Here is a 17,045-nt window from a genome sequence, read left to right as displayed (position 1 = left end):
ATGCTGGTGCATGGATGGCTCTGGGAAAGACCTTGGCTAAAATAGCAGAGGCATCAATCAGCCCAGGAATGTAGCAACAAATGCATTACATAAAAGCGATCTTGAAGGTTATCACTTGCCCAGCATCTTTGTCAAAATTGCCTCTAGTATTTCTGGTGGCTAATTCTCCTAGCCATTCACAATGGCATCTTTTAATAATTAGGCCACAGCAAAGACAATATGTAGAAGGCATTTTTAATTGTTAATATTGTGCATTTATCAATACAGTTCATCAAAAGCAAACTTTTAAAGATTCAACTTCAACTTTCCTGCAAATTAAAAAATGTGAATAACAATCAACGTTGTTACTTTTCTGTAAAAGAAAGATATTGTAGCATTTTAAAATACATTCCAGATAATAAGAGAGTTTAGGTGGCCAAATAAACAAAGAGAATTGTACACAGGTTTTTAACAATATTGTCAAGTTTCACTAATTCAATTCAATTCTGTATATCAAGTAAATTTTCACAAATTCAAATATAAATGAATGCTCTTAAATTGACAAAAGTAATTCTGCAGCTTGATAAAAATATCTAATAACGAATGAGTTTTCTATAAAAGTGGCGTAAATCTGAAACTGATTCTCCTTGCTCTTTCAGCAAGATTTGCCCTTTCCTGGTCACGGACTTATCTCTGACCGATTGTACAATCAGGTTTGGTGCAATCTGACATGCATCACTGAGAGTTTGTGTTGAGTGCTGATATATAAAATCTTACATTGTCTCTGCCTTTTAGCAACAATAGTTGATAAAGCCACATTACTGAGAGCATCCGGCGTTCATCACCAGAGGAAATAGAATCAAAAACGTTCAATGATTTTTCTCCAAGGACCAAGTGAAAATAACATTAACACAGAGACAACAGTTGCCCGATAGCAAGATAATATTATTTAAAATCTGACAAAAAATTGATCAGAAGCTATGTAACTAGAGCTTTCAAAAGCACAAGCCACCATCAGACTTGAGGATATTGAGTAGCTTTCTTGCATGAATGACTAAAAATTAGCATTTGATTTGTTCAAGTTTCAAATGACCAGACTATTTCAGTAACATATTTTTCACAGTTAAAAATCACACAACACCAGGTTATAGTCCAACAGGTTGAATTGGAAGCACTAGCTTTCGGAGCACCGCTCCTTCATCAGGTGGTTGTGGAGGACACAATTGTAAGGCACAGAATTTATAGCAAAAGTTTACAGAGTGATGTAACTGAAATTATACATTGGAAAATACCTTGATTGTTTGTTGAGTCTTTTATCTGTTAGAATAACCATGATAGTTTCACCTCTTTCATATGCAAATCACAAAACTTTTTTAAAAGTTACATTCTCAGGTTAACTGTAACAGTTGGTGTCAGCCAGATAATATGTTGAAGGTGTTAGCCCCCTGTGTTCCTTGTCTGTACCATAATGTTTAGACTGATTCTAATCTAAAAAGTGAGTTGACAGAGTCTTGCATGGATTCATGCAGTTTTTGAGCAAAGTACAGAGGCTGATAGCTAAGTTCCGTACCCATAGGGAGGGCCTCAACCGGGACCATTTGGGTTCATGTCACACAGGTGACCACCATCACACTATACACACACACAGACACTCCTACACACACACGCACACACACACAGACACTCCTACACACTATACACACACACAGACACTCCTACACACACACGCACACACACACAGACACTCCTACACACTATACACACACACAGACACTCCTACACACACACGCACACACACACAGACTCACATCCCCCAACCTCAGACACACACACACGTACATATACATTTGTGGGATGAATTTCCACTTGCAGAGTTACATTGTACTTTGCTTAAAAACTGCATGAATCCATGCAAGACTCTGTTAACTCACTTTTTAGATTAGAATCATTCTAAACATTATGGTACAGACAGGGAACACAGGGGCTATCACTTTCAACATTATCTGGCTGATACCAATTGTTACAGTTAACCTGAGAATGTAACTTTTAAAAAAAAGTTTTGTGATTTGCATATGAAAGAGGTGAAACTATCATGGTCATTCTAATAGATAAAAGACTCAACAAACAATTCAGGTATTTTCCAATGTATAATTTCAGTTACATCACACTGTAAACTTTTGGTATAAATTCTGCGCTTTACAATTGTGTCCTCCACAACCACCTGATGAAGGAGCGGTGCTCTGAAAGCTAGTGCTTCCAATTCAACCTGTTGGACTATAACCTGGTGTTGTGTGATTTTTAACTTTGTACACCCCAGTCCAATACCGCCATCTTTAAATCATATTTTTCACAGACATGGTTCCCTCTGATGCACTCAAATGCAAGCGAACTACATCTAGGTAGCAACAAACAAACGTGCAGCTATTTCATTCAGATTTGTTCATAGGTTTCATTAAAATTTACAACTCCAATTGTTTTCTTGATCCAAGTTAAATATTTTTCTGTTAGCCGGGTATAAATGCCAGGGTGTCTGGCAATCGCACAATCAGATCCAGCTGAAGCAATCCCAGCAATGACCTCCTTTCGGCTCAGGGTCTTTACCTTGCACATTAATGGGCCTCCTGCATCACCCTGTGACAAAGAACAAAATATGATATCCTTAATATACTTCCTAAAAGTATTTACAAATACACAAAATGTGCTGAAATTAATAGTGAAGATTGGATTGCAATTTATTAAATTGCTTACTTAGAAGTGCAAGGAAATTTACAATGTGAGGAAACCACTTGCCCCAATTTCTTCAAATTGATGTTTATTCTCTAAATGGGCAAATAGCTTTAATCATGTTATACACTGTGTTCATACTGGCACCACAAATGGTATCGGCAGCCACCCAGAATATTGAAATGCTGCTGATCCTGGGGGACTGGCTAGGGATCAGAGCATATACATTGGAAGGAACCTGAAAATGTTTCCAATGGCTGAAATAAACAAAATAACTCATGATACTGAAATTAGGGAGTGCATCACAGCTGCAGAAAAGGAGGTTGTTGAGGAGGGTTTGCCTACTGAGTCAGTATGGGTGGAAGTCAGTAACAGGAAAGGAACTGCCATTTTATTGGAGGTTTTCTAAAGACCCCTAATAGCAGCAGAGAGATGGAAGAACAAATTGGACAGCAGATTTTGGAAAGATGCAGCTATAACAGAGTTGTTATGGATGACTTCAACTTCCCCAACACTGATTGGAACCTCCTTAGTGCAGATGGTCTGGATGGAGCTGATTTTGTCAGGTGTGTCCAGGAGCGATTCCTGATTCAACATGTACATAGGCTGACTAGGGGGGAGGCCATATTGGATTTGGTGCCAAGCAATGAGCCAGGTCAGGTGTCAGATCGCTCCGTGGGAGAGCATTTCAGTGACAGTGACCACAACTGCCTCACCTTTAAACAGCCATGGAGAGGGAGAGGAGCAGACAGTATGGGAAGGTATTTAATTGGAGGAGGGGAAATCATATTGCGATTAGACAAGAGCTATGGAGTATAAATTGGAAACAATTGTTTTACTGGAAAGGCATGACAGAAATGTGGAGGCTATTTAAGGAGCCTTGTTGTGAGTACAACACAGAACATAGAACAATACAGCATAGTACAGGCCCTCTGGTCCTCGATGTTGTGCCGACCTGTAGAACCAATCTGAAACCCATCTATCCTACGCTATTCTATTATCATCCATATGTTTATCCAATGACTATTTAAATGTCCTTAAAGTTGGCAAGTCTACTACTGTGCAGGCAATGCATTCCACATCCCTACTTCTCTCTGAGTAAAGAAATTACCTCTGACATCTGTCCTATACCTATCACCCCTCAGTTTAAAGCTATGTCCCCTCGTGCTAGCCATTACCATCTGAGGAAAAAAGGCTCTCACTGTCCATCCTCTGATTATCTTATATATAGCAATTAAGTCACCTCTCAACCTTCTTCTCTATAACGAAAACAGCCTCAAGTACTTCAACCTTTCCTCATATGACTTTCCCTCCATACTAGGTAACATCCTAGTAAGTCACCTCTGAACCCTTTCCAAAGATTCCACATCCTTCCTAGAATGCAATAACCAGAACTGTATGCAATCCTCCAAATGTGGCCGCACCGGAGTTTTACACAGCTGCAAAATGACCTCATGGTCAATCCATCTACCAATAAAGGCTAACACACTGAATGTCATCTTAACAACCCTATAAACCTGGGTGACAACTTTCAGGGATCTACATACATGGACACTGAGATCTCTCTGCTCATCTACACTACCCTGAATCTTACCATTAGCCCAGTACTCTTTATTACTGTTGCTCCTTCCAAAGTGAATCACCTCACACTTCTCAGCCCAGCTCTGCAACTTATCTATGTCCCTTTGTAACCTACAACATCCTTCAACACTATGCACAACTCCACTGACCTTCGTGTCATCTGCAAATTTACTAACACATCCTTCTACAGCCTCATCTAGGTCATTTATAAAAATGACAAACAGCAGTGGCCCCAAAACAGATCCTTGCTGTAAACCACAATAACTGAACGCCAGGATGAATATTTCCCATCAACCACCACCATCTGTTTTCTTTCAGCTAGCCAATTTCTGATCCAAACCGCTAAATCGCCTTCAATCCTATGCATCCGTATTCTATGCAATAGCATACCATGGTAAAATCCATATACACCACATCAACCACTTTACCCTCATCAACCTGTTTGGTCACCATCTCAAAGAACTCAATAAGGTTTGTGAGGCATGACTTACCCTTCACAAAACTTTATTGACTATCCCTAATTAACGTATTCCTCTAAGATGATTATAAATCCTATCTCTTATAACCTTTCCCAACACTTTACCCACAATCAAAGTAAGGCTTACTGGTCTGTAATTCCCAGGGTTGTCTCTACTCTCCTTCTTGAACAAGGGGACAACATTTGCTATCCTCCAATCTTCTGGCACTATTCCTGTAAACAATGATGGCATAAAGATCAAAGCCAAAGGCTCTGCAATCTCCTCCTTGGCTTCCCAGGGAATCCTAGGATAAATCCTGTCCAGCCCAGGGAACTTATCTATCTTACACTTTCCAGAATTGCTGACACCTCCTCTTTGTGAACCTCAATCCTGTCTAGTCTGGTAGCCTGTATATCAATATTCTCCTTGACAGCATTGTCTTTTTCCAGTGTGAATACTGATGAAAAATATTCTTTTAGCACTTCCCCTACCTCCTCGGACTCCATGCACACCTTCCCACTACTATCCCTGATTGGCCCTAATCTTTCTTGAGCCATACTTTTATTCCTGATATATCTATAGAAACCTTTAGGGTTTTCCTTTATCCTATCTGCCAATGATTTCTCATGTCTCCCCTCCTGGCTCTTTTTAGATCTCTCTTTAACGTGTAACTCTCAAGTTAATGTTGGGTAATATTGTCCCACTGAGACAGGCAAGGAATTGTAAGGTGAAGGAGCCTTAGATGACAAGAGCAGAGGAGCTTCTCATCAAAAGGAAGAAGGAAGCTTACTTAAGGTCGAGGAAGCAAGGATGTGGCACAGCTTTAGAGGATTTCAGGGTAGCTAGGAAAAAACTCAAAAATAGACTGAAGAGAGCTAGGGGCACAAAAAAGCCTTGGTGGGAAGCAGTAGGGAAAACTGAAAGGCATTCCACATATACGTGAGGAATAAGAGAATGATCGGAGGGTAGGGCCGATCAGGGACAGTGAAGAGAACTTGTGCCTGGAGTCTGAAGAGATAGGGGAGGCTCTAAATGAGTTTTTTTACTTCAGTATTCACTAGAGAGAGGGAACGTGTTGATAGTGAAAACACCGTGAACTAGTTTAATAGGCTTGAACAGATTGATATTAAGGAAGTGGACGTGCTGGAAATTTTGGGAAGCATCAAGATAGATAAATCCCCAGCGCTGGACCAGATATATCCAAGGTTACTATGGGAAGCGAGGAATGAGGTTGCTGCACCTCTGGCGATGATCTTTGCATCCTCACTCTCCATGGGAATAGTACTGGCTGATTGGAGGGAGGCGAATGTTGTTCCTCTGTTCAAGAAAGGGAATAGGGAAATCCCTGGGAATTACAGACCAGTCAGTTGTATGACTGTGATTAGTAAGATACTGGAAAGGATTCTGAGAAATAGGATTTATGACTATTTGGAAAAACATAGTTTGATTAAAAATAGTCAGCATGTCTTTGTGAGGAGCAGGTCATGCATCACAAGCCTTATTGAATTCTTTGAGGACGTGATGAGATAAGTTGATGAAGATTGAGCAGTGAATGTGGTTGTATATGGATTTTAGGAAGGCATTTGATAAGGCTCCCCATGGTAGGCTCATTCAGAAAGTTAGGAGGCATGAGATACAGGGAGATTTGGATGTATGGATACAGAATTGGCTGGCCGAAATAAGACAGTGAGTGGTGGTGGATGGAAAGTATTCCACCTGGAAGTTGGTGACTAGTAGTGCCCCACAGAGATCTGTTCTTGGGCCTCTGCTCTTTGTGATTTTAAAAATGACTTGGATGAAGAAGTGGAAGGGTGGGTTAGTAAGTTTACCAATGACACAAAGATCAGTAGTGTTGTAGATAGTGTCTTGGACTGTTGCAGACCACAACATTGACAGGATGCAGAGCTGGGCTGAGGAATGGCAGATGGAGTTCAACCTGGATAAATGCGAAGTGATTCATTTTGGAAGGTCAAATTTGAAAGCTGAATACAGCGTTAAAGACAGGATTCGTGGCAGTGTGGAGGAACAACCAGTTCTTGGGGTCCATGTACATAGATCCCTCAAAGTTGCCACCAAAGTTGATAGGGTTGTAAAGAATGCATATGGTGTTTTGGCTTTCCTGAACAGGGGGATTGAGTTTAAGAGCTGCAGGGTTTTGCTGCAGCTCCATAAAATCCTGATTAGACCACACTTGGAATATTGTGTCCAGTTCTGCTTGCCTCATTATAGGAAGGATGTAGATGCTTTAGAGAGAGTGCAGAGGAAACTTACCAAGATGCTGCCTGGATTGGAGGGCATGTCTTATGTTCCCCGCCTCTATTGAGCCCATCTCATCCAATTCTAACCCCATTCTACCACCTGCCATCCTCAGAACAACTCCCCACTCCTGGGATACCGGAGTGCACTGGCACCCCCAACACCAGTGCCATCTTTCAAAGGCATCTGATGTCCATGTTAAGAATTCTCAACATTTGATTTGCTCAAGCCAGATGTTATGATAGGACTTTGTGCATTAATATCGGGAGATCTCCAGTTAATAAGTCGTTAAAAAGCAATAATCCCTGTTCATAAGCAACTCTCTGCTGTCTTGTAGAAACTTTTGCCCAATAGGCCTCACATGATTGGGCCACATTTCTCACCATATTGTTCAGTTCCCTACAAGATTCTGTTCATAGAGTCTGATGGCATCTTGAGATTAGATTAGATTCTCTACAGTGTGGAAACAAGCCCTTCAGCCCAACATATCCACACCAACCCTCCGAAGAGTAACCCACCCAGATCCATTTCCCTCTGACTAATGCACCTAACACGTTGGACAATTTAGCATGGCCAATTCACCTAGCCTGCACATCCTTGGACTGTGGGAGGAAACCAGAGCAAACCCGCACACACATGGGGAGAACATGCAAACTCCACACAGATAGTCACCCAAGGCTGGAACTGAACCCGGTCCCTGGCGCTATGAGATAGCAGTGCTAACCACTAAGTCACCGTGCCACTCTGTCCACACATCAATTGTTGTATTTCCAACATTAGACCAGTGATTAAACTTCAAAATGTTTTCTTGTAATGGACCTGAGGTTGTGAAAGGTGCTACATTAATGCAAGTTTTTATTGCTCATATATAGTCCCTATCTCAGTGGATAAATATCAGTGTATCTCACAGCAAAGTACATTATCTGTTTAAAAAAATCCTTCAAATAATACTACATAACTTACCAAACAGGAATCTTTTCTGCCTTTTTTGTCACCTGCACAAATCATGTTGTCTGTTATGACTGGGCTCCCGTTGTAATATTTTTTACTATTACAGGTTTTCCGGTCAATCACTGATATGGTTGCTTCTTTCAAAGTATCAGACTGTTTTTTATCCCTGGGACTGGTTTGTCCCCATCCAATGATTCTGCAATTTACTCCAGCTTTAAGGTCCTTTGTTGAAGTTGGCAATTTCAAGATTGCTACACCTTTCTTCTTAACATCTGCAGCTTGTTCTAACTGTAACAATAAGAAAAATGTTACTGTCTCCACTTGCTTCTCAAGTCACTACAGGCAAGCACATAAAATGCAAGTATACAATAGTTTTGCCAGTCATTTGTTCAGGTTCAATATGTGAAAAATGTCAAGGCCAGCCAAGAGACGTTGAAGCTTGTGTGCAGTTCAAAAAGGTTCTTCCAATATTTTAAGATGAATAAGTGCAATTTTGGATTTGTGAACCTAGATGATAAGTTGTAAGTAAAGAATTGCTGGTAGCATCACGTAGTAAGAAGCAAAAAATGCAATATGATTTGCAAAATAAGTGAATACAAACAAAATGATATCGAGACTAGAATGTCCACCATATTTCAATCTGACAATCCCGCAAAAATCCCACCCTGAACAGAAAAAAAGAACTGCTGATGCAGAAAATCAAAAACAAAAACAAAAATTGCTGGAAAATCTTGACAGGTCTGGCAGCATTTGTGGAGGGAAAGCAGAGTTGATGTTTCAGGTTCGGTGACCCTTCTTCAGAATTCTGAAAAATTAACTCTGTTTTCTCTCCACAAATGCTGCCAGTCCTGCTGTGTTTTTCCAGTAATTTTTGTCTTTGTTTAAAAAATCCTGCCCCTTTCTGTTTCAGTCAGTGAGGTTTCCAGATCCCACCCACTGAAGAAATTTATAGAAAACCCACTGAACAACAATTACCTCCAAAAGCATGATGTCATTTTCTATTTTATTTTTGAATTCAGGGTATGGGGATAACCTTATAACAGAAATGATTTGTTCAATATTATCCTTCTTTTGGAGTGAACGAGCTCCAAGAACCACCGTGGCTTTCTTTATCTTGATCAACCTGTTGGTGAAACATCACTTGGTGAATCAACAACTTGCATTTAATTTACACCCTTTTAATAAAAAAATGCCCAACATCACATTAGTATCTATTCTTTAATGGGATTTGTATCATTGGTTACCCATTCCTATTTGATTTTGAATTGAGTGGCTTGCTCAGCCATATTAAAGGCTAGTTAAGAGATACTCATATTAGTATGCATCTGGAGTCACATGTCGGTCAGACCAGGTGAAGATTACAGATTTCCTTCACGAAAGGACAATTGTGAACCTAATATATTTTCACAGCAGTCTATGAAAATTGTTATTATTGTCGCTGCACCTGTTTTCTCCTCGATATGTTAGTACTCACTCATCTGCCAATTTAATTCCAGCTACACCTCCCAACCTTGCTCTGTTCAGGTTCAATCTATCTCTTTTGAATAAGATCAGAAATGTCTGTCCGTCTTTCTTGCTGTGGAATCTCATTTAAAGCCACTACTTCTACATTTTTCTGTTCTCTCCTGTGTAGTCCCTGGCCAGTTAATGCTATGGTCTGGATCATATTCCTTCAAAATGCTGTTATTCCTGACAGTCCTCTTCCAAGACTCCTGAATAGCTACCCATTTACTATGCTGAACTAGAACCATAGAATCCCTACAGTAGGGAAGAAGCCATTTGGCCTATCATGTCCACACCAATCCTCTGAAGAGCATCCAACCCTGACCCACTCCCCTATCCTATCCCTGTAACCGTTGGTTTCCTATGGTCAATCCATATAGCATGCACATCTCAGGACACCATGGGCAATTTAGCATATCCAATCCACCTAAACTGCACATCGAATCATAAAGATGTACAGCACAGAAACAGATCCTTTTGTCCAACACATCCATGCTGAAGAGATATCCTAAATTAATCTAAAAAAGCTAGCATTTGGCCCACTTCCCTCTAAACCCTTCCTATTCATTTACCCATCCAGATGCCTTTTAAATGTTGTAATTATACCAGCTTCCACCACTTCCTCTAGCAGCTCATTCCATACATACATCACCCTCTGAGAGAAAAAGTTGCCCCTTCGATCCCTTTTAAATCTTTCCCTCTCACCTTAAACCTATGTTTTCTAGTTCTGGATTCCTTTACTTTGGGGAAAAGACCTTGGCTATTCACTCTATCCATGTCCATCATGATTTTTTTAAACTTCTTTAAGATCAGCCTCCAACACTCCAGGGAAAACAGCCCCAGCTTATTCAACCCCTCCCTATAGTTCAAAGCCTCTAACACTGGCAACATCTTTGTAAATCTTTTCTGAACGCTTTCAAGTTTCACAATATCTTTTGTATAGCAGGGAGACTAGAATTGAACACAGTATTCCAAAAGTAGCCTAACTAATGTCCTGTACTGCAACGACATGATCTCCCAACTTTTATACTCAATGCACTGACCAATAAAGGCAAGCTTCCAAATGCCTTCTTCACTACCGTGTTGACTTGAGACTCCACTTTCAAGAAACAATGAAACTGCACTCCAAGGTCTGTTTGTTCGGAACCTACCCCAGGCCCTAACCATTAAGTCCTGCCCTGATTTGCCTTTCCAAAATGTAGCACCTCATATCTTCTCTCATCCTCTTGAATGACTACCTCTAGAATGTCCAATTTTTAGGAATTGCTAAAACAAAATAAAGAATTGCAGGTGCTGAATATCTGAAACAAAAGCAGAAATTGCTTGAGAAACCTAACAGATCTGGCAGCATTTGTGGAGAGCGACACAGAGTTAACATTTTGAGTCCAGTGATCCTTCATCAGACTTGAAACATTCATTCTGCTTTCTCTTCACAGATGCTGACAGACTCGCTGAGTTTCTTCAGCAATTTCTGTTTTTGCTCCAGGAATCTTTGAACTTCCCACAGTGATCCCAGCAGCCACTTAAATTCAGAAAGCCTGACCTCAATGTCAAACTTCTAAAGACGTATGACAAAAAAATCAAAAGAGCTGTGGGTGCTGGAAATCTGAAACAAAACAGAAATTGATGGAAAATCTCAATAGGTCTGGCAGCATCTGAAATCAGAGTTAACATTTCAAATTCAGTGACCGTTTGTCAGACCTCTGAAGAATGATCATTCAACCTGAAACATTAACTCTGATTTCTCTCCATAGTTGCTGCCAGACCTGCTGAGACTTTCCAGCAATTTCTGTTTTTGTTTCTAAAGACACGTCTGCATGTGAGTCCCCCAAGCAACAAGTTGTCCCTGCCCAAATACTTTCTCTCTTAGATTTAATTAGTGCTGTAAACTATTCATTTTGATTTATGCCTTAGACCTTAGTTCTCAGTACCTGCACTCCTTTTCTCAGACCACATAAAGATAGAACACCAGATCATCGCCTGTTCCGTTTCTGTACAGAAGTGCCTCAGTGAAATTCTTGGAGTTTCACTCCGTAGAACTCTGCAGAACTTGGTTCCATGCTACTTACTTGTCTTTGTATCATTTTATTTCTTTAGCACAATCAAATCTATAAACAACTCCCAAAAAAATGCAACATTTTCTATTCCTCAATTTTACCAAATGACTTTGTGCTGTCTGCTCACAATTACTGACATGACCTCTTTACAGAGTAAAAACAGTGTGTTTTATTAATCTAATTACATTTCCCTGTTTTTCAGTTTCCCTGTTCCTTGTTAGAGACCTATATTACCAGGAGTATTTATCTTGCGACATGTCCATCCTGGACACAGATCTCAGTGATCATCACGATATCATACCCTTTAGGATTCAATGGGACTTCTACTTCACTTCTTTCATTTCTTACGCTACGAGCAATTGTGTACAGAACTCTTGATTGGGACTCTATCTTATTCTTTTGCTTGATCAGTTATTCTCACACCTTAACTGATCACATTTATTTTTCATCATAGTTGTTGCACTTTATCCATTCTTTTTATTGTTCTTTACAAAGAACAAAGAAAATTTACAGCCCAGGAACAGATCCTTTGGCCTTCCAAGCCTGAGCCGATCCAAATCTACTGTCTAAACCTATCGCCCAATTCCTAAGAATCTGCTTCCCACCTACTTATGCATCTGTCCAGACGCATCTTAAATGAATCGACCGTGCCTGCCTCTTCTACCTCTGCTGGCAACGTGTTCCAAGCACCTACCAGCCTCTGTGTAAAATACTTTCCACGTGTGTCTCTCTTAAACTTTTCACCTCTCACCTTGAACGTGTGACCTCTTGTTATTGAATCCCTCACCCTGGGAAAAAGCTTATCTCTATCCACCTTGTCTATACCCTTCATGATTTTGTAGACCTCAATTGGCCTCCCCTCAATCTCCTTTTTTCTAATGAAAACGATCCTAACCTATTCAACCTCTCTTCATAGCTAGTACCTCCCATACCAGGCAACATCCTCGTAAACCTTCTCTGCACCCTCTCTAAAGTGCCTACATCCTTTTGGTAATGTGGTGACCAGAACTGTACACAGTATTCTAAATGCAGCCGAAGTCTTGTACAATTTTATCATGACCTGCTAGCTCTTATACTCAATACCCTGTTTGATGAAGGCAAGCATACCATATGTTCTGGCAGACAGCAAGCTGGTTTGAAGTGTGCCTACTTCATTGCCAGAAGTATCCAAAATAAGGTAGATGAGCTTGCAGCATGGATAGGTACCTGGGACTTTGATGTCATGGCCATTTCAGAGACATGGATAGAGTAGGGCCAGGAATGGATGTTGCAGGTTCCAGGATTTAGATCTTTCATTAAGAACAGAAAAGAGGGAGAGGTGTGGCCTTGTTAGTCAAGGACAATATAACAGTGGCTGAAAGAACTTTTGACAAGGACTCCTCTACTTAGGTAGTATGGGCTGAGGTTAGAAACAGGATAGGAGGGGTCACACTGCTGGGAGATTTTTAATAGGCCTCCGCAGAGTTCCAGGGATGTGGAGGAGAGGATCCACAAAACTATTTTGGGAAGGAGTGAAAGGAACAGGGTGGTTATTATGGAGGACTTTAACTTCCCCAACATTGACAGAAAATACTATAACTCTAGTATGTCAGATGGATCAGTTTTTGTCCAATGTGTGCAGGAAGGTTTCCTGACACAGTATGTTGAAGGGCTGACAAGAGGGGAGGCCACACTGGATCTGGTGCTTGGTCATGAACCAGACCAAGTGTTTGATTTAGTGGTAGGTGAGCACTTTTGAGAGAGAGACCATAATTCAGTTACATTTAATTTAGTGATAAAAACATGCTACAGGGCAAGAGCTATCGATGAGGCAAGGGAATTATAATGCAATCAGACAAGACTTAGGTGCATAGAATGGGATAGCAAAATGCAGGGGATGGGTTCAATCGAAATGTGGAACTGGTTTAAGAGATTAGATTCCCTACAGTGTAGCAACAGGCCCTTCAGCCCAACAAGTCCACACCGACCCTCCGAAGAGTAACCCACCCAGACCCATTTCCCTCTGGCTAATGCACCTAACACTATGGACAATTTAGCATGGCCAATTCACCTGACTTGCACATCTTTGGACTGTGGGAGGCACCCGGAGGAAACCCACACAGACACAGGGGGAATGTGCAAACTCCACACAGACAGTTGCCTGAGGCTGGAATCAAACCTGGGACCCTGGTGATGTGAGGCAGCAGTGCTAACCACTGAGCCACCATTTAAGGAATAGATATTGCATGTTCTTGATAGGTATGTCCCTGTCAGGCAGGGAGGAAGTGATAAGGAAAGGGAACCGTGGTTTACTACAGAAATTGCATCTCTTGTTAAGCAGAAGGAGGCTTATGTGATGGTGAGACAAGATGATTCAGATGAGTTACAGATTAGCTAGGAAAATTTAAAGAGAGAGTTAAGAAGAGCAAAGAGAGGACATGAGCAGTCTTTAGCAAATAGAATAAAGGAGAACCCTAAAGCTTTCTAAGGTAGTTGAGCAATAAAAGGATGACTAGGGTAGGAATAAGGCCAGTCAAAGACAGAAGTGGGAGTTGTGTGAGGACCCTGTGGAGTTTGGAGAGGTGCTAAACAAATATTTCTCATTGGTTTTTACTCAGGAAAAGGAGAATATTGTAGAGGAGAAGAATGAGATACAAGATATTAGACTAGAAAGGACCGAGGTTAGTAAGGAAGAGATGTTATCAATTCTATAAGGAGTGAAAGTAGATAAGTCATCTGGCTGGATGGGATTTATCCATGGATTATCTGGGAAGCTAGGGAGGTGATGTTGGAGCCTTTGGTTTTGATCTTTGAATCTTCATTGTCTACAGGTTTAACACAGAGGACTGGAGGATTGCAAATGCTGTGTCCTTGTTCAAGAAGGGCAACAGAGATGACCCAGGTAATTATGGACCAGTGAGCCTTACGTCTGTTGTAGGAAAAGCTTTGGAAAAGATTATAAGTGATAGGATTTATAATCATCTAGCAAGCAACAATTTGATTGCAGAGAGTCAACATGGTTTTATCAAGGGCAGGTCGTGTCTCACAAACCTCATTGACTTTTTTGAGAAGGTGACCAAGCATGTAGATGAGAGTAGGGCAGTTGACGTGGTGTACATAGACTTCAGTAAAGCCTGTGATAAGATTTCACATGGTAGGCTATTGGAGAAAATGCAGAGGCATGGGATTGAGGGTGATTTAGCAGTTTAGATTGGAAACTGGCAATGAGTGGTGGTTGATGGAAAATATTCCGCCTGGAGTCCAGTTACTAATGGTGTGCCACAAGGATCTGTTTTGGGACCACTGCTGTTTGTCATTTTTATAAATGACTTAGATGCAAGCATAGGTGGATGGGTTGGTAAGTTTGCAGATGACATTAAAGTTGGTGGAGTAGTGCGGAAGAATGTTACAGATTGCAGGGGGACTTGGATAAACTGCAGAATTGGGCTGAAAGGTGGCAAATGGAGTTCAATGCAGACACATGTGAGGTGATGCACTTTGGGAAGAATGGCAGGAAGAAAGAATATTAGGTCAATGGAAAGATTCTTGGTAATGTGGATGTGCAGACAGATCTTGGAGTCCATGTACATGCTGCCACCCAGGTTGATGGTGCTGTTAAGAAGGCATATGGTGTGTTAGGTTTTATTGGTAGAGGGATTGAGGTCCGGAGCCATAATGTCATGCTGCAACTATACAAAATGCTAGTGCAGCCGCACTTGGAATATTGTGTACAGTTCAGGTCGCCCCATTACAGGAAGGATGTAGAAGCATTGGAAAAGGTACAGAGGAGATTTACCAGGATGTTGCCTGGTCTGGAAAGAAGGAGGGAAAGTCTTATGAGGAAAGGCTGAGAGACTTGAGTCTGTTCTCATTGAAAAGAAGAAGGCTCAGAGGGGATTTGATAGAGACATACAAGATGATCAGAGGATTAGACAGGGCAGACAGTGTAAGTCTTTCAGCTTGTATGAGGGGGCATAGCTACAAAATGAGGGGTGATAGATTTAAGACAGATGTCAGAGGCAGGTTCTTTACTTAGAGAGTGGTAAGGGCGTGGAATGCCCTGCCTGCCAATGCAGTTAACTCAGCCACATTAGGGAGATTTAAACAATCCTTGGATAAGCACATGGATGATGATGGAATAATGTAGGAGGATTGGGCTTAGATTAGTTCACAGGTCGGCACAACATCAAGGACTGAAGGGCCTGTTCTGTGCTGTATTGTTCTATGTTTTTTGTTCTATGTTCTATGCCTTCTTGACCACTCTATCTACCTGTGCAGCCACCTTCAGGGTACAATGGACCTGAACTCTCAGATCTCTCTGCTCATCAACTTTTCCCAAGGTTCTTCATTTTATAGTATAGTTCGGTCTAGAATTAGACTTCCCAAAATGCATCACCTCACATTTGCCTGAATTGAACTCCATCTGCCACTTCTCCAACCAACTCTCCAGTCTATCTATATTCTCCTGTATTCTTTGACAGTCCCCTATGCTTTCTGCTACTCCACCAATCTTCGTGTCATCTGCAAATTTACTGATCAGACCAACAATGCCCTCTTCCATGTCACAAACAGTGGCCCCAGCACTGATCCCTGCGGAAAACTACTGGTCACCTTTCTCCATTTCGAGAAACTCCCTTCAACTATTACTCTCTGTCTCCTGTTGCTCAACCAGTTCTTTTCCACTTAGCTAGAACACCATGTGACTTCAGTTTCTCCATTAGTCTACAATGGGGAACCTTATGAAATGCCTTCTAAAGTCCATGTGTATGACATCTACAGTCCTTCCTTCATCTATCAACTACGTTGCTTTCTAAATGTAAATTTATTTTTCTTAGGCACTCCCTCGAGATCGAAGATGACTTGCTTTCACATTGGTTAGAAAGATACTGGGATAGACAAAAGAGCTGAATTCCAAAGGTGAGGCGAGAGTGACTCCCCTGAGCATCATGGTCACACAAATGAACTAGCTATGAAAGTGCCATGGTTACAACACCAGATTCCAAGGCTGGAAATGCTGCAGTGTGTAATTCACTTCCCGACTACCCAAAGTTTGTCCACAACACAGACATATAAGGTCGGAGTGAATACTATCCATTTGTCTATATGGGTGAAGCTTCAACAAGATTCACAAATATTGACAATAGGCAGCTAAGTGCAACCTGCTTGATTAACTGTCCCTCTACAAGTTGAATCTTTTGGAAACAATAGAGACAGATGACACTGCCAGTCCGCGAGGCGGCCAGGTCCGTCAATCAAAGGTTGGCGTGGAGACAGAGCAGAAGAGTCGGACATCACACAGAGCCGTGGTGATAGGGGACTCCATAGTGAGATGAACTGACCGGGGTTTTTGTGGCAGCAGGCGGGACTTAAGGATGGTGTGTTACCTCCCTGGTGCCAGGGTCAAAGACATCACAGACAGAGTGCAGGAAATCCTCAAGGACGAAGGTGAAGAGCCAGAGATGGTGGTACATGTTGGCACAAATGATGTCGGGAAGAAGAGGAGGAACATACTACAGCGGGACTGCGGAGAACTAGGAAGAAGGCTGAAAAGCAGGAC

At 41.4% G+C, this 17,045-nt stretch overlaps 1 protein-coding gene across 1 annotated transcript in view; it reads right to left on the bottom strand.

The window, feature by feature from the left end:
• LOC122554927 (serine protease 53-like) overlaps positions 1-17,045 on the bottom strand; it is a 45,020-nt gene that overhangs the window by 21,573 nt on the left and 6,402 nt on the right. The window contains exons 3-5 of the mRNA XM_043700343.1: positions 8,925-9,072; positions 7,962-8,237; positions 2,413-2,610 (exon numbers count right to left, since the gene is read on the bottom strand). Of these exons, the coding sequence (XP_043556278.1) occupies positions 2,413-2,610; positions 7,962-8,237; positions 8,925-9,072 (622 nt within the window). The remainder of the gene's footprint in view (positions 1-2,412; positions 2,611-7,961; positions 8,238-8,924; positions 9,073-17,045) is intronic.

Source organism: Chiloscyllium plagiosum, chromosome 1 (assembly GCF_004010195.1).
Source record: "Chiloscyllium plagiosum isolate BGI_BamShark_2017 chromosome 1, ASM401019v2, whole genome shotgun sequence".
Taxonomy (NCBI): Eukaryota; Metazoa; Chordata; class Chondrichthyes; order Orectolobiformes; family Hemiscylliidae; genus Chiloscyllium; species Chiloscyllium plagiosum.
Note: the sequence above shows the minus strand (reverse complement) of the source record. Positions and strands in the feature narration are given on the sequence as shown.